The following is a 23,016-nucleotide window of genomic DNA, read 5'->3' on the forward strand; positions in this document are numbered from 1 at the left end:
TTCCTATCATCTACTATAATACAGGATAGTTTATCAGTTGGATTATGGGGGGAACTTCCAACTGTGTGTATGTCAAAGTTTCTTCAACTAATCCTGCACGGAATTCTCCAAAACAAGTTTTCTGTAGCATAAACATTGAAACTATAGTTCCCAAGGATGGAGTTGGTAAACATTACAGGGCCATTGGGACCATTTAGTTTCGTTACCACATACTTCATGCATCTTTCTCGATCAACTCCCAGCATATCACCTTTTCCCTTCTGAGGCAGCAAGAGGTGGGACCAATCAGTTGAGAAATATCCATTGATTTTTGCTGACCAATCCCTGCAAAGCAACATTCCATAGGCCTCGGGTATATCGACTACCACTATATCAATGACTTGTGTGTATTGTCGTTTGGCAGCCATCCGAATCAACACATCTTTCAATTCTCCAATTATTTTCACATTTGCCCTGTCCAATTGCATAATTCGAATCCAAGTTTTCTCAGGTATTGAATGTAGCCTTTTAGCAACAGCATAAGGCATCACAGTGGACGAGGCACCGGAATCTACCAGGCAATTGTGTATATTCATGTTGAGGATTTCAAAAGTGATAAGGAAAGGTGGGGTCATGGATTTTGATTTTCTCCCTATCATGGCTGCACTGACATCTTGGGGTTTTCGATTCATTTTAGACATAGTGGCTTCCATAGTTGATGGCATTTGGGCTGCAATGGAGGTGTTGACAAGTCTAGACACTGACTTCTTGGTTTGGCTGCTTGGGATGCCGGAAGTTTTGGAATTTCTCTCATTCATAGCTCTCAAGAGCAAATCTCTTTGCTGCGTTAATTTCAGCAAATCAAAGTATGTGATATTAGCCCTAGATTTCTTAAGATCATCCACAATATTGTAATCAATGTTATAAACAGGATAGGGCAGAGTAAACATACCGGTTTTGTCATTCTTAGGTGGGAGCTTACCATCTTGAGTAGCCTTCATTGCAGCGGGAGATGCATTTTCTTTCTCTGGATGGTTTGCAACTGGGGTATTCTTGGACTGACCACTGGGTCTACTCTTCTCAACAGGGAATTTGGGAGCAGGTGCCTTCACCGGGTGGACATCTTTCTTGGTCTAATCTACAGGCTTCATCACACCTACACGTGGCCCTTTGCTTCATGTGTGGATTTCATTAGTGTGGATTTCTACCATACTGTCTCCTTGGTCATCATCGTTCTCATTTGTATAGAAATCCCACAGTACGTTGATTTGAGATTCTTCTTCCAAGGGCTATTCTACTTGGTATTCTTCCTCATTTTCTTGTTCTAGCTCTAGCTCCACTATAGGTTCTTCTTGGTTAAGGAGCGATCCGATAAGAGCCAGCTCTTCTGTATTTAAATTTCCTTCATTGGATGGAGCAGGCAGTGCAAGTGGACCATGACTACCTTCTATCTTTTTACGATAGAAAGGTTTGAAAGGTTTTCTGTTGTTATATTCTCCTCCACTCCCGCTTGTGCTCTCTCCAGAATTCCTTTTCATATCGATGACTGTCTTTGTCAACTTCTTAATGATCCGATGCAAACCTTCTACATCTGTCGTATCCTTTTCTTTGGTTTCAACCTCTTTGTTATCACTCCCATTATTCTTCTTGGCTTCCTGAGAGGCTTTCTTTTCTCCGGTTGTAGGGTGGCATGCTGTGAGACTAAGCATTTCGATCTCGACCTTTACTGCTTCATCGATAGCACCTTATAAGGTTCGTGCATTACTCCTCTTGACCCACATCGCAGTAGGGACAGGGAGAGCAGTTATGTAGAATTCCATGAGCACCTCCTCAGTAGGCCTAGCGATGGCTGGGATTCTGTTGAACAAGATGTTGAACCGGATGTTAAAATCCTTGACCTTGTCTTTGGTTTCCATTTTCAAACGGGATAGTTCTAGAACTAAGGCCGCAGGGGTTTTGTCATTGCCATACTTGTCTAAAAAGGCTTGCTGAAAGGCAGCTCACGAAGTGATTGATCCTGTTCTCAGGCTAAAGTACCATGTGGAAGCTGCGACAATCAGGGTAAAAGGAAATAGGCGACAAACTATATCTTCATAAACTACCCCCAGCATGCGTACGGCCAGGAAGAACGAGTTGATGTGGTTTTCAGCGGTGTCTCCCCGCCTAGGGTCGAATTTAGGCAGTACCTTTTCTGCATTCTTGGGTAAGGGATGCTGCTGCCCAGGTATCGCCACGGCATCCTGAGCGAGCCAGGGAGGCAGTGCTCCCAGAGGAGGTGGGAGTTGGTTTCCACCCGGTTGAGGAATATTAGCCATATCGAGGATAGGGATGTTCTAGTTGAGGGTTTCTTCGTTAGGATTTTCCAAATCAGGCCAGGGATTGCCTTCAGGAGGGGAATCCTCAGGAATTTCTTCCCAAGGAGAGTCAATACTCTGCAAAGAATCAAGCACAATATCTTCAAGAGAAGGGGTTGCAGATGTCTCTTCGTTTATGTGATAGACTCTTGACTTTCTTTTTGTTTTCGAGGTAAAGACTGAAAGATAGGGAGCTGTGATAGGGAACGAGCGTAAGCCTGAGTAAGTCTTCTGACTGGTTGTTCCTAGGTGACAGGATACTCCCACAGTGTCTCTTCTTCGAAGTGAGGCTTCTCCAAATGAGAGGAAGGATCTTTTCGACCTTCACAATCCATGCATTAATCCTTTTGAATCCATGCGTGGCACTTATAAATGAATTCTTGAAAAGCTATGGACGGCGGTTCAGGCCCTCCTTCTAGCGCCAATTTGTTGACATGGCGAATGTTCGCTATACCAACAAGGGGAACTAACCCAATCGCAAGCCCCAATTAGACCTACTTTCGTTTGGAATGGCTAGTTCCAACGGGTTTTAAGGGACCCCGTAAACTGTTAAATGCGTTGATAGATTGCTTCCGGGAGGAAGACTTCAATTAAACCAACAAAATAAAGCAGCTAACCTCTGTATTAAATCCTATCCACATTACTTCTAACTACTCTAGTCTAGTTCTAGCTATCCTAATCTGTCCTGCAGGAGCATGACGAAAGAGAGGTTAAACATCATATAAGAATCCCAAGTCTAAATGAATCAATTACTAGTTCACATAAGAACAAGGCTGCATCAATTCTAAATTGCAATCCAATCACTCATTCAGGAATGCACATTCCTTTTATGAAATTAAAGCTCGCAACTGATGTTTAACATAATTTCAAATCAGGCACTGCTCATGAATTAACTATGATGAAGAATCACATTCAAACAAACAAAGCTAATCATAAACTGTAAGTCATCAATGGGCACAAACACAAATCACATTCATATTTATGCTCTCAACAACATCTTGATTCTTAGCATATAAAGAAGAGGAAAATCAATATGAGAAAAGGCTCCTTCTCTGACCCAAGCAATCTTCCTTGCTCACAATAAACAAAAGCTGTTCTGCCAAACGAAAAAGCCCTTTTCTCATCTTTGGAGGTAATACTTATGCAAAAGCCCATGACTCTCAGTCTTCCCTGCCTCTTCATCTCCCCCCATTGTTTTCGATATACAAACCGAGTATACAGAGATAGGATCGTCAGCGTAACTGCTGACACGTAGAAAGCATATCTGCTAGGGCGCTTCATTTCCTAAGGAAGTGAACAGAGGTTGATAAAAAGGGTGACTGTGTGTCGCCTCCCCATGATGAAAACCGGGACAACTTTGCTTTCGGAATGCACATGCAATACGTGGGATTCCGACCTGGAACGCCTAAGGCCAGATCTTTAAACACAACGCTTTTGCATACATGACTCTTCGAATCCACTCCTGCATCCTTTACTTCTCGCCTGCAGAGATAGTTGTCATTAGCTTCATGATTGTGAACAATATAACAGAAATGTTCAAACAAAACATAAATGTTGCCTTCATTAACTTTTATAAAACTACGGGGAACAAGTGTGAAAGAAAAGGATTTATGCACAAAACACACGTAACACACAATTTTCCTGCTTAATTCATAGGCTTGGCATGGTTTTCGAGGGCTTCACTTAATCGCAATAGGGTATCCACCCCTTCGCGGGTCACAGTGCCCATGCCTTCCACTTCCCCGATGTGCGATTACACTAACTGGGCTCCATAAGCGCACCTTTTACACTAAAAACCCGTTCCCTTTGTTATATTGGGAATTTTTGAAAACACGGGAATACAAAGAAAATCTCGCTCCGATCACTTAGGCCGAACCTCAAATTTTATGCATCGGGGCTTATAAATATCGTCGAGTTCGGCATATCGCATATCGCAATATGCACAAGCCTAGGGCTCCGCCGATTGCGATATGCGATATGGCCTCGGACCCGAAAACATATATATCATATTTGATAACCTCGACGGGTCTGCCATATCGCCACACACATTGTGTATAAGGCCCGGGCTCCGCCGATATGCGATACGCGATATGGCCCGGACCCGACATATGTATGTAGTATGGTTAAAAGTGCCGTCGGGTCCGGAATATAGTGGCGCACCTTATATATATAAGCCTTAAACCTTGGCCGATTGCGATATGCAACGGGGCTTCAGACCCCACATATATATGAAGTACGGTTAATAGTGCCGTCGGGTCCAATGCCTTATGGTATGCGTTATGTGCCAAGGTTGAGTGGGATAAGCGAAAAAGGGATGATTTATGCATGTTTTGAGCATTTCCTCTATAAAGAGCTATGATGGGAATAATGATGCAATGGGGGTTTTGTGACTTAAATAAATCTCAATGAGCATAAGGATGAAGGGCTTAAACGAGGTTATATGCGAGGGATTTGTTACGGGGCTTTAACCATTTGTGAATGGAAGATTTGGCTCTCCAGAGAGCCAAGTCCCTCAGGTAAAACAAATCATTCGAAGAGATGCAAGATTAACTTCTAGGGGACTCATCCAAAATTGTTGCCAAGGCAAGTTTTGAATGGGTGGTGGTTGTGGCCACAACAGGTTCTTCACTCAGATAATGTTGGAAAATATATTGATAAAGACTTCACAAATTTTCGTGCGAGGGAAAGCATCAAGAGAGAATGGACAGCTCCATATAATCCACAGCAAAAGGGTGTAGCGGAGCAGAAACACAGAACCATTGCTGGAGGTGCAAAAGCCATGTTATATGACTAGGATCTACCTAGATTTGTGTGGGCGGAAGCACGTAACACGGCAGTGTATATTCAAAACTAGCCTCCTCATAGAGCATTGGGGAAGAAAGCGCCAAGAGGAGTCTTCACAGGGAAGAAACCAGAAGACAGCCACCTCTTGAATGGGGTGATAGAAGAAGAGTTATATATCGAACAGCAAGAAGGTTTCAAAACACATGAAAAGAGAACTCGTGTGCAGGTTGAAGAAAGCCTTGTACGGGCTAAAACAAGCACCCAGAGTTTGGTATGGTCGAATTGACAGCTACTTACAGCAGCTAGGATTCATCAAGAGCGATGTCGATCCCAATCTTTATTATATGCTGGTAGAAGGTGAATCGTTGATTCTGGTATTGTATGTGGATGATCTATTTTTGACAGGATCATCCAGACTCATAAAGGACTGTAAGAAAAACTTGGAAACTGAGTTTGATATGAAGGGTTTGGGGCTAATGCACTATTTTATGGGATTGGAAGCTTGGCAGCAGGATGGTGAGATCTTCCTTGGCCAAGGAAGATATGCATCAGAAATCCTGAAAAGATTCAGAATACAAGATTGTCGACCTATGGCTATGCCTATGATTACCAATTGGAAGAAAATAAATACTTCGAGAGACAAGTAGACCCCACCTTATACAAACAACTCATTGGGTCACTTATGTATCTAGTCAACACCAGGCCAGAGTTGTGTTATGTTGTCAACACCCTTAGTCAGTTCATGGTGGAACCAAAAAGGGCGCACTGAGCAGGCAGCAAAACACATTCTCAGGTATGTGCGTGGAATAATAAATTTTAAATTAAGGTACACTAAGGGAAATGATATCGAATTGAGTGGATTCACTGATGCAGATTGGGCAGAAAAGTTCAGTAGACAGGAAAAGTACCACTGAGTATTGCTTCGGTATTAGATCTGGGATGACCTCTTGGTGCAGTAAGAAGCAGAAGTCTGTAGCTTTGAGCTCTGTTGAAGCTGAGTATATGGAAGCTAGCAAAGCAACATGTGAAGCTATATGGCTCAGGAAACTGCTTATAAATCTATTCAGGAGAAGGATGGAAGCGGCAAGGATATTCTGTGATAATCAAAGTTGTATCAAGCTCTCTGAAAATCCAGTGTTTCATGATCGCTCCAAACACATCGATATTCGGTGTCACTTTATCAGAGACTGTGTTCAGCGTGGAGCAGTACAGTTGGAGTACACTCCCACAGGAAATCAGGTGGCAGACATACTCACCAAGGCTCTAGGAAGAGCCAAGTTTGTTCAATTTCGAGAACAAATGGGTATGTTGGAAAATCCCTTTCAATAGAATGATGCAGCGTTTGAGAGGTAGTTGTAGTACAGATGCAGCAATGGCAGTGGTAGTGGCATGGGCAACAGTACAGTAGCAATAGTAGAACAGTGTTGGTGGCAGCAGAAGTGTAGAAAGGAGATGCCTCAGAAACAAAGCAGCATGAAGGTGGACATTGTTGCTAGAGCACTTTCCTCGCTAAGAGGGACTGTTAGTATTTGGTAGCATCGGAAGTGCTCTAGCCTCGAAAATTGGTAGAGAGGCTAAGGCACATGAGTTCTAAAGAACCCAATAACCATTTGGTAAAATTCCACCCGGGATTGTATTTTATTAAAATAATTAATATTTTTAATGGAGTTCCTAAGTCTAAACTTAGGGAAATTAAAATATTAACGGGTGTTAATCAAAATATAGGTGAGAATGATCTAGAAAGTGGATCAAGTCATGTTTTAATCTTAGCGGTTGATTAGAGACTTAATCTCGGTCGTCGAAGACTCAACAGGAAATGTATAAAATGAAGGCTTGGGGTTCATTTGAAAAAACACATAGAGAGATAGAGGAAATCAATTTTCTGAGGTGAGAAGTTATCAGGAGGAAAATCAATTGGGGGGATCTTGCAGCTGAGGGGCAGAGGGAATTTGAGAGAAGGACCTTCCAGAAAATACAGAACAGAGAGGCAGAGAGAGCTTGCAGAGAAGTAACGCAATAGCCGGGCGAATTGACGCTAGGCCAGCCTAGGCCCACACAATCCTGACACAGAGCCAGAAGGGCCAGCGTAGAGCAGAAAAGTTGTCTATCACACAAAATCCAAAACTGTTGAAACATCCAAAATTGTCGGGAACTGAACCAGAACTGCCGGAAACTGTCGGAACTGCGGGGAACTGCCGGAAATTGTCGGAACCGTGGGGAACTGCCAAAACTATCGGGTACTATTGGGAAATGTCAGAACAACTGGGAGAGATGACGGAGAGGGCAAAGAAGGTGATGCAAAGCCAACGCAGAAATAGTCGGGTTTAGCCAGTCTTGAGTCAGATCAACCAGACTTATGTCGGGTGAAATGAGGTAAAACTCACAAATAATTTCAACTAGTATTTTCTCTGTAAAGGATAGCTAGATGAGCATCCTAGATTGTATTCAGATATTTATTGCCAATAATAAGAATCCTCAGATTTGCTGCACCGGTTTCCCCACATGGGGTTTTTTCGAGGACGATTGTCCAAAATCAAGTGTGCCAATGTGATTGTTCATATGCTGATGTTTCTCTTGCCATTTAATTTTTAGTTCTAGTTTGTCAAGTCTGCAACTGAATTTACTTTGGTATTTACTGAAGTAGTAAATAACTTATCATAAATATGTAGGAGAAATAAATCAATTATCATAGCAAATTTTCACAACTGGATGACGATGCCACTTGGGAGGGAGAGCACATACTTGAGCATCCAGCGTTGAAGTTGCTTGGGGACAAGCAACATTTGGGAGGGGAGGACTGTAATGTCCCTTCCTAGAATAATTTTCCTTGAGTTTATTATCACAATTTTGGCAATTTTGTTTACTATAGGACCCACGAAACTTTGGGTTAGGACTTAGGAAAACGAGGTCAAAAATCATTTTGATGATGGGACTAGGGGGCCACACCCACTTGAAATACCCATCCCCTTCGGAGGAAATTTGATTTTCCAAGGAAGGGGTTCGAGATACTTGATAGAGGGACACATATGGGAAGGCAACTTGAAAATTATAAATATGAGCTTAGCAACTTTTGGGGTCTCAACCATACATTTCTCTTGTTGCTCAAGCTACTTAGCCGAGTCATAGTGTTGTTCAGCGCAGAGCTTTCCAAGGGGAGAGCTCACCTTCTTTCGGTGGACTATGAGTGCAACCCTAGGGAGGTAAGTTTGTGCAAATTTGGAGGAGAGATTGAAGGAGTTCAAAGCACGTCACACAACCTTTCTCTCAGCCAATTCGTACTCCAGGAGGACGCAGTGAGGGCCCACAAACTGCTCATTCCAACTATCTTTTGGGTGGTGTTTTCCAAGAGAAATTTTGTATAGTTCCTCCAGGGGAAGACCAAGCTAATTGAGCAGTGTTGGGGTAGGAGATTGCTATTTGGAGACAAGACGAAATCCATTAACCCAGGGCCTGCGTAGCAGTGATTTTTTAGGCACACTTGGGAGATTGGGGCAAGTCTTTTGGAGTTGGATTTTGCAAAGAGAATTGAGGAAATCTTGGGGGGTGAAACTCAACATTTTTGTAGTGATTGGGAAGCTTTTCCAGAAAGATTGCAAACAAGCCATATTTTCTAGCCAGTTGTGGAGGACGTGGTAACTAGGGCCAATTTTCAGAGGTCAAAACCAGGCCAAACCCTTTCTGGGTTTTGATGGGTTATTTGAGAGGAGCTCGGACGTAATTTTGATTAATTTTCTTGTACATTTTTGGGTAGCATCAGATGTGCTCTAGCTCCGAAATTTTGTGGAGGGGCTAGAACATGTGAGATCTCCAAAACTCAAAAATCATTTGGTGAAATTCCACCCGGATTGTATTTTATTAAAATAATTAATATTTTTAATGGGGTTCCTAAGTCTAAACTTAGGAAAATTAAAATATTAATGGGTATTAATGAAAATATGGGTGAGAAGCTTCTAAGAGACGAGGATCAAGTCTAATTTAATCTTAGCCGTTGATTAGAGATTAGATCACGACCGTTGATTTCTCAACAAGAAAAGTATAAATGGAGGCTTGGGGTCAGTTGGAGAATACACATAGAGAGATTGAGGAAATCGATTTTCTGAGGTGAGAAGTTCTCAGGAGGGAAATCGATTGGGGAGATCTTGCATCTGAGGGGCAGTGATAGTTCAGAATACAAACCGATAAGCGGAGAGAAGCTTATGGAGGCAGCGCAGTAGCCAGGAGAGTTGATGTTGGGTCAGTCTGGGCCCATGCAGCCTTGACGCAGAGCCAGAAGGGCCAGCGCAAAGGGAGAAAGTTGCCTTCCACGTAGAGTTGGAACTGCCGGGAACTACCGGAACAACCGGGAAAGCTGACGCGGTGAGCAGAAGAGCTAACGTAGAGCCTCAGAGAGCTCCATGCAATTATTGCGAAGGGGCAACGCAGTTACAGCCGGGTCCAGCCAGTTTTGTTGTCGGATCAACCCGAATCTACAAGGTGAAGTGAGGTAGAACTCACTCAAGTTTTCCGCCATTGTATTTCTCTAACACTGGTTTGTTGGGAGGGAAACCAGGATTTGTATTCAGAACTTCTACTTAATAATAGAAAACCCTCAAAGTTGTTGCACCGGTTTTCCCGCATTGGGTTTTTCTAGGGACGTTTAGTCCCAAAATAAGTGTCCTTTGCATGGTTGTCTCGTTTATTTTTCAGTACTTGATCTATATAGTGTTGTAGGCCACAGTGTATTTACATTAATATTTTCTGAATATTTCTGAAAATAACCTATTAAATGAATAATACAAGTAGGTAATGTAAATCAGTTTACTTCCAGTAGGATTTCTAACTTTTTCGATTCAGAAATTTTCAGATGGTATCGGAGCAATTACAGATCAAGGAGGACTAAAGCCATCAGCAAAAGGACAGAGGAAAATTTGTGTTAAAGACAGTTGTCCCGAGAGATAGCGCAGTTTCTAGCAGAGACTGCAGAGGAGGGGTGACGCAGTCACCAAGGGAGGCTCACAGAGAGCCCGCATCAACCTGATTGGGTGACATTGTTGTGCAGAGGGCAACGCAATGATTACTGGGCCGGCGCAAAGACTGTTGAGTCTCGTTTTTTCGGTTGTCATGGCCAAAGGTGCAGTGAAAATTTCATCTGGAGTCGTTGGTGGGGTGTTGATTCTGTTGGTGCAGAACAGTACCTAGTGGGGCAAAAGCAAAGTAGAGGGAATCAGTTCCTCGAAAGATTTCTTTCCAAGAAATCTAGATCCAATGCTGAGCAACAGCAAAGAGAGATCACAGAGGGGTGGTTCAACAGTGGTTCGCAGAACGATTTCCATGAAGGAAATCGAAATTCAGAGGGAGCTTGTTCCTTAGAGGATTTATATTTCCAAAGAAATCCAAATTCGAGTTTTGTTGGGGCAGCAGCGAAAGAGGGAGAAGAGAACCAGTTCGACATTTATTTGAGCAGAGATGGCAATTAACAGACTGAGGGATCAGGACAGGTTGGATGGAGCATCCAACTTCGTCATCTGGAAGGCCAGGATCCTGGCAGTTTTGGACAAATATCACATCAAGGATTATGGCTTGAAGATGGTTGTTGTTCTAGTTGATCCTGGTCCTCTCAAGAAGCACGAGGAGGCTCAGGCTAAAGCAAAGTGCATGATCATGGACGGGGTCAAAGATCATGTGATACCACATATTGCTAAAAAGGACATAGCAAGGGAAATGTGGGAGGCCTTAACCACTTTGTACGAGGGAACTTCCATTCATCAAAAGATGTTGCTTGAGAGTCAACTGAGACAGTTTCAGATGCAGAAGGGAGAAGAAATCGATCCTTTCCTTCTCAGGTTGCAAAGTATCTGTGACCAGCTAACTTCCGTAGGGGCTACACAAGATCCTGAATTTATGGTCAGGACTACCCTGAATGTCGTCACTGAAGATTGGGAAACCTTTGTCCAAAGCATCTTGGGCAAGGCTTCTCTTCCCAATTGGGAGGATATGTGGGCAGCTTTTCGACAGGAAGAAATCAGACAGTTGACCAAGGCAGGAAGCAGCAGCAAAGGGATCAAAACCAAGGAGGAAGAGGAGGATGCAGCTCTCACATCAAGGATAGCAATGGCGATAGAAGAGGAAAAAGAAAGACATATCCAAAGTCAGATGCTTCAAATGTGGAGAAATGGGTTATTTCACCACGCAATGCCCTTGGAAGAAGGGCAAAGAAGAGAAGTCTAACTCAAAGGTTGTTGCAGCAAAAGCTGACAAAGAGGACGATGATGAAGATTGTGCCATGAGTGCACATGCACCTCTAGAGAAGAGGTGGGGCGATATTGAGTTGTAGTCGAGAGGACTACAGAATGAGGGCAGGATCCTTGAGGTGCCCAAACTCTTGGATCACATATGGCTACAGGAGCCCTTAATGACAGTAGCAGAATGATGGGAGTCAATTGGTGTGAGGGATGATGGAGCAACAGTGGCAGAGCTAGAGTGCCAAAGTCTAAAGCGGCGCAGTATAGTGTTGCAACAGTGCGGGAGGCACAGAGCAGATACAACAACAGTGCAGTAGCATCAGAGACTCAGCACGGATTAGCAACAGAGATAGCTTCAGTGTCCAAGGACATCCCGACTGACCAGCATGTCAACCTTTGGGTAGCTTTTCAGTTGCTTACTTCTCAGCAACTGAGTTGCAGTGCAGCAGTTAGTAGTGGCAGTGCTATGGACAGCATATTAAGAAGGAGTTGCAGTACAGATGTAGCAATGACAATGGCAGTGACATTGGCAGCAGTACAGATTGCAGTAGCGCAATGGATGAAGGGCAGCAGGTCAAGCATCAACAGCGCAGAGGACCAATGTCGTCGATCAGTGTGATACTTCTGTAGGGTAGTACTGCTAGAGCACATTCCTCGCTAAGAGGGAGTGTTGATTTTGGGTAGCATCGGATGTGCTCTAGCTTCAAAATTTTGTGGAGAGGCTAGAACACATGAGATCTCCAAGACCCAGAAATCGTTTGTTGAAATTCCACCCAGATTGTATTTTATTAAAGTAATTAATATTTTTAATGGGGTTCCTAAGTCGAAACTTAGGAAAATTAAAATATTAATGGGTATTAAGTTTTAACAAAAATATGGGGGAGAAGCTTCTAAGAGATGAGGATCAAGTCTAACTTAATCTTAGCCGTTGATTTCCCAAGAGGGAAAGTATAAATGGAGGCTTCGGATCAATTGGAGAACACACACACACAAATTGAGGAAATCGATTTTCTGAGGTGAGAAGTTCTCAGGAGGGAAATCGATTGGGGAGATCTTGCAGCTAAGGGGCAGTGATAATTCGGGAATACAGACAGAGAGACAGAAAGAAGCTTGTGGAGGCAGCGCAGTAGCTAGGAGAGCTTACATTGGGCCAGTCTGGGCCCATGCAACCTTGACGCAAAGGCAGAAGGGTCAGCGTAGAAGGAGAAAGTTACCTTCCGCGTAGAGAGCCGAAACTGTCGGGAAAGCTGACGCAGTGGGCAGAAGAGCTAACGCAGAGCCTCAGAGAGCTCCACACAGGCCCACACAGTTACTGTGAAGGGGCAGCACAGTGGTAGCTTGGGCCATCCAAGTTTGCTGTCGAATCAATTGGAATCTGCAGGGTGAAGTGAGGTAAAACTCACTCAGGTTTTCCACCATGGTATTTCTCTGTCACTGGTTTGCCGGGAGGGCAACTAGCATTTGTATTCAGAACTTCTGCTTAATAATAGAAAACCTTCAGAGTTGTTGCACCAGTTTTCCCGCATTGGGTTTTTCCGGAGACGTTTAGTCCAAAAATAGTTGTATCCATTGCATGGTTGTCTCATTTATTTTTCAGTAGTTGATCTGTATAGTGGTGTACAATGCAATGTATTTACATTAATATTTTCTAAATATTTATGAAAATAACTTGTTAAATGAAGAATACAAGTAGGTAATGTAAATCAGTTTACTGCAGTAGGATTTCTGACTTGTTTGATTCAGAAATTTTCACATTTCTGAGCACCTGAGGTGGGCTTTCCAGTAGTACCTTTCCAGCTGACAATGCAGTTTTTTGGTGCAGTGCATCGCATCCTCTTATCCGGGCATTCCATTTTCTAACCTCAGTCTTGTCAAGCTTACCATTCAGGCAAGCCCAAGTACACTCGTTCCATACCATTATACTCTTGCTCCATAATTTTAATAAAATGGCTCAGCTAGATAGCGTTTCTGGAGTTTCCATGGGTGTTCACTAAATTTTCTAAATTTTATTATTGCGTGTATTATTTTGCTTTGCATATCACTGTTTTTCCTAATTAGGAACTTTACATAAAATAATTTAGCCAATTAGCTTAAATTTTTCCCAAATCACTTTTACATAAGACTCAACTAAAACACTAGGACTCACCTAAGACTTTGACAATAAATTCCACCCTAGCTTTAGGGTGAGGCTAGAGAGAAAAACTCTACCGATCATCCATGTTTAGAAACACAATTGAATCAGTGAAATGAAAAACCTCCTAGGATGAAACTCGTTGCCAAAATAATAGGATTACCTAGGTTGTTACATACATACACGGTCTTACTAGCATCATTTACATTACAAATTTACAGAATCGGTTTACAATGACACAATAGTTGATGGCTGATGATCTCGATCTTTGAAGAAAAAATATGGTGCCACTGCTTCCTTGGAACTTTGACAAAATGTATGCAACAGGTCCTTGTCCCATAGTTGCCACTTGGTCTAGTAGAAGTCCCTTTGGAACCCCTTCTAGGACCCCTGCTAGACTGAGGTAAAAGATCTGAGATAGACTGCTAGGAATAACTGCCAGGTGCTGGGTTTATGAAAATTTAACACCAATTACTCAATTTAATAAACAAGAAGGTTCAAGTTACAATGTTGTTTGTTTGTAGTTCTTTTGGTTAAACTTCGGACATGAAATAACATTCAGAAGCTCAGTAAACACAATACAGATGCACTGCACAAAAACATCAAACATGATTTTTTAAATCCTCCACACTCTTATCAGGCAAGGTCCAGATCCATGTATAAACACCCACTTCAATCAGAGTTAACAGAAAAGTACACAAAACCAATACCTTTTTATCAAGCGACACTAATCCACCCCTCAAACTGACTGGTTTTTCTTTTGTTAAAATAATTACTGAATTTGGTAGAACCCAATGTTCCAAAGATACAACACAAATCCTTTCAGGAAGTTATGTCAACCTCTAGCATCAAATAACATGTAAAAGCTCAAAACCATCTTTTTGGTAGGAACTTTGCCAGAAACATTCAAAATAAATTTCTGTGAGAACACCAGGAAACAGATATCGTTCCCACATCAGGGACAGAATGACTCTGACATGAGTGCTGAAAATCCAACCGAGATTTGTGTGTAGATAAAAAGAGAACAAATTATATTACTCTGATATTTACATAAACCATGCTAAAAACAAACCCTTTAATGTTGATGCAATAAAATAGTGATTTTGTATAACTTGTAAAGCATGGAAAATCTACCGTGACAGTCATCATGCACACTTTCACTTGAAAAATGACCACCTTCCATATGATTTTCTGTTGCATCGACAACTTTTGACTCCAATTCCATCTTTTCTTCCTGCAGCAAGACAACTGTTAAAAAGAAATAAAGAATGATATTTTATTAATGTCCACAAGTGACCAAAATAGGTCAATGGGATGAGAAAATACAAATCACAATAGTAATGTTGAAGTGCCATGGCAACTCCTAGGGGCAGAAAGAAATATAAATAAGACCTAAACATGCTTAAGAACAACTGTTCAGAAATGGAAATTGCTTAAAACCAATAGCCATTATGTATTGTTAGCACCTGAAAATTCATGGTTCATTTTGCATTTTCACAGGCATTCTTTTCTCAGTAGTTCAGTGACGAAGGGAATGTAGCTCTTGATATTGCTTGAATTCTTCTCCGTCCATTAAACGAACTGGCTACCACTGATATGGCAGAACATGCTTTATCTGTTCTCTAGAAGAGTTGCATCAGGAAAGTTTATTTCAATGGAAGGTATGGTTCTGTCCAAGCAGCTTGCACAGCAAAGCAAATGCACCAAAACTGCCTGAAGATAAATAAAAGAATGATGCATGTCAAGATGCATACTATTCATGCCCATACTCCCTCCCGGTTAACATTTCAAAATGGAATGGTATGAAGGTAACTAGAGAATGTACACTCTCACCTTCTATAATCTCCCTGCACTCCAGATTAGTGCTTGCTAACCACAGGAGGTAATCCCTATGCAACTTGTAAGCGAAGTGTAAACCCTAAAAAGCAAAGAACACTGCCTCTTTTGTTCTTTGGCAAGATGTGACCTATGGATTATACTTGGTTATAGGAGCTTGTCTTTTACTTTGGAGAAATTGCCTTGAATTGATAATGCAATGTTCATGCATTTTCATCTTGTAAGCATGCCTATTTTTGAATAATCTCAATGCTTATGTCTAATGTAAGTAATAAATTAATGATCTAGGGTTTGTTGTATTGTACCCAAATTTATTAATTATGAATTATATGGAAGCTAGGTCTCATTATTGCATGCATTACTCATTATATGATATGTGAATGGCATTCCCCTTCATATCATGTTTCACGTAGATTAGACTACATTTAGAATAATTTTATTTTATATACAGATTCACACTTTCGTATAAGACATGGGTGATACCCTATGCTCGGTGCACATGCTCCCAAACAAGTTTATTGCAATGTGCAAGTTACAAGTCTGCGAGCCCAAAGATTGTTGGAGTTGTCACGAACTCCTCGCTCGCGCATATGGATCATGCGCTCTACAGTGATCACATGTCCCAGTTGGAGCCAGATGTTACCCACCAAAATGAGTGACCCTATAGGAGAAAACTTATGTCCTACTCTTCACATCCAATCGGCCATCCATGCAGACCCTGACAGACACCACTAGCTGACGACATGCCATTTCATCTCCGCCACCTGCATTGGTCATATACTTTCTCACCCATATGAAAAGGGCACATAAACGAAGGTGGGCTTCTATCAAAAGGTATTTTTTTCATTTTGCTATCGGGTGCTTATGCTTGTTTGTATTTCGGCTTTTGATATGGATATGCAATAACTTAAATGAAGGAGGGGTACTAATCATGGCCTCATTCGCTCACCTTAAACAGGGGGTTGATCTTCGATCCTAGTCCAGTGGGATCTCCCCTAATGGCCTAATGGGTATAGGAAGGGCACTATTGGTGAAGCCCTAATTGAGATAACATAGTTCCATCCAACCATATTCCATACTTACCACTTTCCATCTTACATTACCAACCCATATTCCACCTCCATTCTTCGGGTTCAACTCACCATTGGCTCTCTAGGATTTGGCACCCATACATCCACATACCTAGGTAGGGCCCAGAACTTTGCCCTAGGACATTGATGCAACTAAAAGAAAAGGAAAAAGCATATTATGGCCAAAAAAAATAGCAAAATTCAAAAGATTATCAGGATATACACATTAGCACGTGGGCAAAAGCCTAGCATGATCTCTACCTCAGTCATTATGGCCATCCCCCGATTACTGAACACATGTTGCTCTATTACATCATAAAAGGAATTCTTGCATGTACCAACCCTGATGAGCAATGAAATGACTCATCCTTAAGGGGTAAAACAATTGTTATGCATCATTTAAAGCAAACTCTAACCGTTTGAGCTACGAGCAACAATACAAGGAAAAAATTAGGCAAAAGTAAAAGGTGCACAGCAAGGGCGCAAAAACAAAGGCCGAGTTGGTAACTCACTCATCCATGATTTTTTCCTCCTCACATCTATAGACTCACGATGTGGACTCCCGTCATGTTGGTCCCTTTGACCATGGCACTTGACCATGAAGCCTTTCCCCTCCATACCATCATTATTATTCACTAACACCTATCAATTGAAGGGTCGACTGAGGAAATGTTACTTCCCCTTAGGGGCTAGAAACACCTAATAGGGTTGTCCTTTAGCCACTCCTACCTAGGGAGGAAACACCATAGCAAGTTGAAGGCTACAACATTGGAAGGGAAGCCTTATTTGAAGTAATAAATAGTGCTTTACATTCAAGCTTGGTTCACTTAGAGGCAAAAATGATTATTATCCCTGATGACTGATTTCTTTCACTAGAATTTATGTTGTGATTGTAAGGTGGTTCAACATCCCATGACATGGGTACCTTTCCCATAGGTAACCAAGCCCTAAGGAAGCATATTGGCATCCACATGTGAAGCGTTAAGAGCCTTGGGTCTCTGAGCAGTAATAGCAGCACATCATACCTACCCTTGGGCACCTCTTACACCCAGGATGTTCTTCCACTTTGCACCACACTTGATGATTCTTCAGGATGATACGCCTAGAACCAGCATGCCCTCGGGCCTGTCTTAGCACCTTATGAGGGATGGCAGTTGATTCAAGGCCTAGATGAGGATAGTCTCACCTTCAGAGACATGGGAGGGTTACCAGCACCTTGAAAGCCCTCAATGTCGGAGTGGAGATGGCCATTTTTCCATAGTTGGAGACCCAGCAGACCACCTTATGGTGCCCCATTTGAATTTTGAGGACCACATAGGGATATTGACATAGTACTCCACATTTGGCACTCAAAAGCTTCAACGATTGACACTTGGAGCTTTTTGACGCATGGCGTCGGCGTAGAAGGCCTCACAACTCACATATGTGTATTTTCTTTAGCATTTATGTTGAAAGCTAATCGGTTGGCCTATAGCCCAATGTATTATTTTGATTTAACTTGTCATTTAGGGGTTTTTTGGCTATATTAGAACTCAACCTCCTCATATAAATAGAGAGGACTATTTTATTCTCATCGTCATCTCTTGGACAATTCGGCCTCTCCTAGGAGAATTTCGGCCTCTTTTATTCTTTGGCAAGATGTGACCTATAGAGTATACTTGGTTATTAGAGCTCATTTTTTACTTTGGAGAAGTTGTCTTGGATTGATAATGAAATGTTCAAGCATTTTCATCTTGTAATTATGCCTATTTTTGAATAATCTCTATGCTTATGTCTAATGTATGGAATAATTTGATGGTCTAGGGTTAGTTCTATCATGCCCTTGGTGATCTTGATTATAATTTCTACCAAGTGACTTTAATCCTTCACAAATGCAATAGTTAATGTTTGTACTAGGGCATCAAATATCCTTACTCCTTTGCAAGAACTAGCTAATCTATCACCTCCATAGACTCCATCAACCCAAGGACTAGGCACTGGAAATGTCTTATGATGATCAAACCATCTTTTATCCATAAGTTTGAATTTTCTCTCTCTTTCCCTAATTCGACCCTCTTAATACCTTCATCTTGCTAATACCTATTACTGGAAACCTTTTCTTCACATCTTGACCTTGGGTCAGCACAACACAATATATCAACCAAACCCTACGTCTTGCATTGCCTCAATTTGGCCTCTACATAGAAAGTGAATTGCCCCTTCTTCATTGTTGAAGCCTTGTACCTAATTTGTGCCTTTCCCTTAGAAGCCTCTTAGTCACCTTATACATTTAAGCATAGAACATCTCTTAGTTTATTTAGCTACCGGGACTCCTCCCATTGGTGAAAATCCATAAAGAGTAGGAGGTAGTAGCTATGGTGACAGTGGACTACTACATTATTGTTGTCACTTGGTCTAGAGTCTACCATGTAGGGTACCCCCTCTCCAAGGCCTGCTAAATTTTGCAGCAACATTTTTCACATCGTTGCCAGGGTACTAAAGCAAGTGTCTCTCTCTATAAATCTAAAGACTTAGCTTCACTACTTAGTAGAGGAAATCCCCAAGAGCAATATACACCCTCTTTTAGCGACTCCAATGGATGAACAAAGCCCTTCTTCTTCATCGAACTTCCAAATTCAATGCCTAAGAGGTGAAGCAAGCATCTCTCAAGGCATTTTGAATTCACTTGGCGACTCCCCATTTGAATATAGTGCAAGGATCAAGGCAATGTCTCCTTGGGATTTGCATGAGATATACCCTGCTCTGGATGTCAAGAATATTCTTAGATATCCAAATCGATTGGATATAAATTTGATGATGAAAGTCCCAAAATTTGATGGTAATCCTTCCTCAGATGTGAAACATGTGCAAAGTTTTTCAAGTATACTTTGTAGATAAATGTAATTCATGAGGATGCTCTCATGATATTCATCATTAGTTCCTTTGGGGAGGATCAAAGAAATTGGCTTAAATGATGCAGACCAAAGATCATCCCTTCTATTGGGGTATTCATTGAAGAATTTATTAAGTGTTGGGGACCAGTGTGTCATATTAAAGTTGTCATTAACTTGACTGTTGCACTCCAAGAAGAAGGCCTCCTTAGCTCTAATGAAGAAGTTGAAGAAGATCATTTCCATCCAAAGGAAAACGTCACCCTTGATCATCTTAATTATTATACTAATGAGGAGAAAAAGGTCGTGATGTAGAAGAGTACCTTGAGCAAGAATCCTCCCTTGATCATCTAGAAGAGCACTTTGGATGTGATGGCCTAGAGGATTATTTTCCTGAGGTTGCTCTTCGGTGAAGTTCCTAAATTTGATTGTTGATTACTCCATACTCAAGCTATGGGAAAGGCTCCAATGGCACAAATTGGATTATTTTCCCTCCTCATCCATGACTCTTTTTCGTGATACATGGTCATCTTATTTTCCCACCTTCCACATTTACGATCCATCATGCCAATCTTGCAAAGGTGATTGTGATTTTTTATTGTTATATCTCATAGGGACCAGAAATGTTATGCTGATAATAATATGCTAGTTGCATTGGTTATATGAGTATAGTTAGGGCAATGCATTATAAGCTTGTATAGTAGTTTAGTTGCATGGCATACTATGTGAGCATTCTAATATCATTCATATCATGTTTCATGTAGATTAGACTACATTTAGAATATATTTTTTTTTTAACAGATTTATACTTTCATATAAAACATGGGCGATATACCCTACACCCAACGCACATGCTCCCAAACAAGTTTATTGCAATGTGCAGGTTACAGGTTTGCGAGCTTAAGGATTGTTGGAGTTCTCATTAACTCTCTGTTCGAGCATATGGATCATGTGTTATATGGTGAGCTCATGTTGCAGTTAGATCCAGACGTTACCCACCAAAATTGGTGACCCTATAGGAGAAAACTTTTCTCCTAGTCTTCACATCCAATCGACCAGTGATGCAACTCCTAACAGCCACCTTTAGCTGCTGACATGCCATTTTATCTCGCAGCTAAATTAGTCATACACTTTCTCACCCATCTAGCATGAGCACATAGATGAAAGTGGGCTTCCAATCAAAATGTACCTTATTCATTCTGCAATCGAGTGCTTATGCTTGTTTGTATTTGGGCTTTTGATATGAATTATGGGGTGACTTGGAAGGAGGAGGGGTTTTGACCATGATCTTGTTCCCTCGCCTTAAACAGGTGGTTAATCTTTGATCCTAATCTAGTGGGACCTCCTTTAATGGCCCAATGGGTATAGGAGGGGCACTACTTAGGAAGCCCTGTTAAGATAGAGTAGTTCCATCTATCCCTATTCCATACTTACCACTTTTCATCTTAACATTATAAGCTCATATTCCACCTCCATGTGAAATTTCCACGAATTGCAGTAACTGGAAATTTTATCTTTTATCAATTGGAGATTATTTGTCTTCAGAAAATTAAATCGACAGCTAATGATTTATTCACTACTACAATCTTCACAAAATTAAATATTGCAACTGAGAAAATAATGCACACACAAAAATCTAGACACCAAGATTTTTAAACAATAGCCCCCAAAAAAACCCTAATGTGCGGAAAACCAGTGCAGCGGATGAGGGTTTATAATATTATTCTTTAGCGATATGAGAGATACAACTGCTTGCCTGATATTGGCAAAGCTCCAGTATACAATTTCTCCACTGTCAAAAATACTCTGGAAACACGAAGTTCCCTCGACAAAAAACAACTTGGCCTCTTCCCAGCAATTCGAACCTCGTCCTAGCAATTCGCACTATTGGTCATCAATGTGCACTGGCTACTCCAGAAATTCGCGCTACCTCTGGGAAAATTAATCTGCTAGCAAATCAACCTCCAATGACACGTCTGACCCACTCACTTTGCCTCCGGCAATGTCTCTGAAAAGTGGCTATTGAATCAAGCTGCTATGTCACTCGCACTGATGAACTGGCAATTTGCACTGCTAATTTCGGCCTCCTCTGTAGATAAAATCAACCTCCTTCCTGCCTCTGGAAACTGGAAATCAATCTGAAAAATCCTCTAGAATTCTCCTCCCAAATCTGTGTTGAAACCTTGTTGTTGGTATCTCCCTCTGTGTCAACTACGCCCTTGCTAACTCTGCAACTGGGTAAGTAGAACTGCTCAAGTGTGTCTGTCCAAACCACATTGACCTGCTCTTGTAATCTCTTGTTGAGCAATCAATGGCCATGATCTAATCACAATCTATGACTAAGATCATCTTGACTCCATCAAATGACTTCTCCGAAAGTCTTTAGAGCAAAATTGATTTTCCTCAATTAATCTGATTTAATTAACCAGTTTTCCTAAGTTAGACTTAAGGAAATAATTAATAATTGCCTAATTAACCTAATTGAGGTGTTTTCTCGCAAAACCTTTTCTCGGTATTGGAAAAATGTGTTCCTTAGCCTCATAGACACCATAGAGATTAGAACACCTATCTATTGCTACCAAAAACTAAAACTCCCTCTTAACAAGGAACGTGTTCTCCACTACTCCCATCCTGTCCCTGAAGTAGACAAACATTGCCTTGCCCAAGCCCTTCGTGAGAATATGTTAACATTGGCAACTAGGGCCAAACTCCATGTGGGTCATCTTATTAATGGAGGCTGATATTTTTCTCGGATCCCTCTCATCGAGAGGTGTAGGATTGATCTAAAGATCATCCGATTCCAATAAGTATTCATGGAGATATGAATTTGTTTGTGTTATGGGACAATTTGTCAAGGTCAGCAAACAACCACATAAACCCCACTTGTGCTCAACGTTTTACTATAAATAGAGGTGGCATTCAAGTCATTTTCAACACACTTGGGATCTCTTTCTCTCTACTTGTCTTTGGGTTTTAGTAGGAGGAGAGATCCTAAGGGATAACACTGCCCTAATCTAGAGGGCAGAAGCCGGAATTGCCTAGAACTGCTGGAACTGCCGAGAACTGTCGGAAACTGCCGGAACTGCCGAGAGCTATCGGGAACTGTAGGGAACTGCCGGAACTGCTGGAACTGTCGGGAACTGCCGGAACTGCCCAAAATTGTTGGAACTGCCGGAACAGTCGGAACTGCCGAGAACTGCCGAGAATTACCGGAATTGCCCGGAACACCCGAAACAGCCAGAACAGCCAGAACAACCGAAACTATCGGGAACTGTCGGGAATTGTCGGAGCATCTATCTTCGAAGGAGAGCATCATGCAAGGGACAGCTAACTAACATTGGGACAGTTGTATGGTACTTAGCAACAAAGACACCAAGCATGCAATGTTACAGCTAGCATACAAGGGACAGCTAGCATGCAACAGCAAGCATGCTAAGGATAACAAGCATGTTAGCGACAACAAGCAAGCAAGGGACAACAAGTAAGCCAGGTGCAGCCAACACATAGGTCAGTATGGAAACACGGTGCAGCAATGGCACATAATACAGTACAGTGATGGGTATAGTCATGATTAATGAAGCGTGATGAAATGCAGCATAGTGATGATGGGCGCAGCATGGTGCAACGCGGTGAGGTGCAGCATGATGACGAAATGCAGCACAACGATAGGTGAAGGAGTCACCTTGGAGAATCAGTTGAAGCAGCATGTCTTCAAGTGATCTCATGTATCATTTTCTTAGAGATGATCTATGCTCTTATCTAGATAAGTCA

The 23,016-nt window shown here is 41.7% G+C and overlaps 1 protein-coding gene across 5 annotated transcripts in view; it reads right to left on the reverse strand.

Moving 5' to 3' along the window:
- The window catches only part of LOC149222688 (oxysterol-binding protein-related protein 1C-like), a 450,258-nt gene that overhangs the window by 282,685 nt on the left and 144,557 nt on the right, over window positions 1-23,016 (reverse strand). For all 5 annotated transcript variants that reach the window (XM_089385583.1, XM_089385581.1, XM_089385584.1 and 2 more), the window contains exon 3: window positions 14,604-14,703. In XM_089385583.1, coding sequence (XP_089241709.1) covers window positions 14,604-14,703 — 100 coding nt within the window. The remainder of the gene's footprint in view (window positions 1-14,603; window positions 14,704-23,016) is intronic.

This window comes from Pinus tabuliformis, chromosome Q (genome assembly GCF_031772625.1).
Source record: "Pinus tabuliformis cultivar Carrire ecotype Pingquan chromosome Q, CPIR1, whole genome shotgun sequence".
Classification (NCBI taxonomy): domain Eukaryota; kingdom Viridiplantae; phylum Streptophyta; class Pinopsida; order Pinales; family Pinaceae; genus Pinus; species Pinus tabuliformis.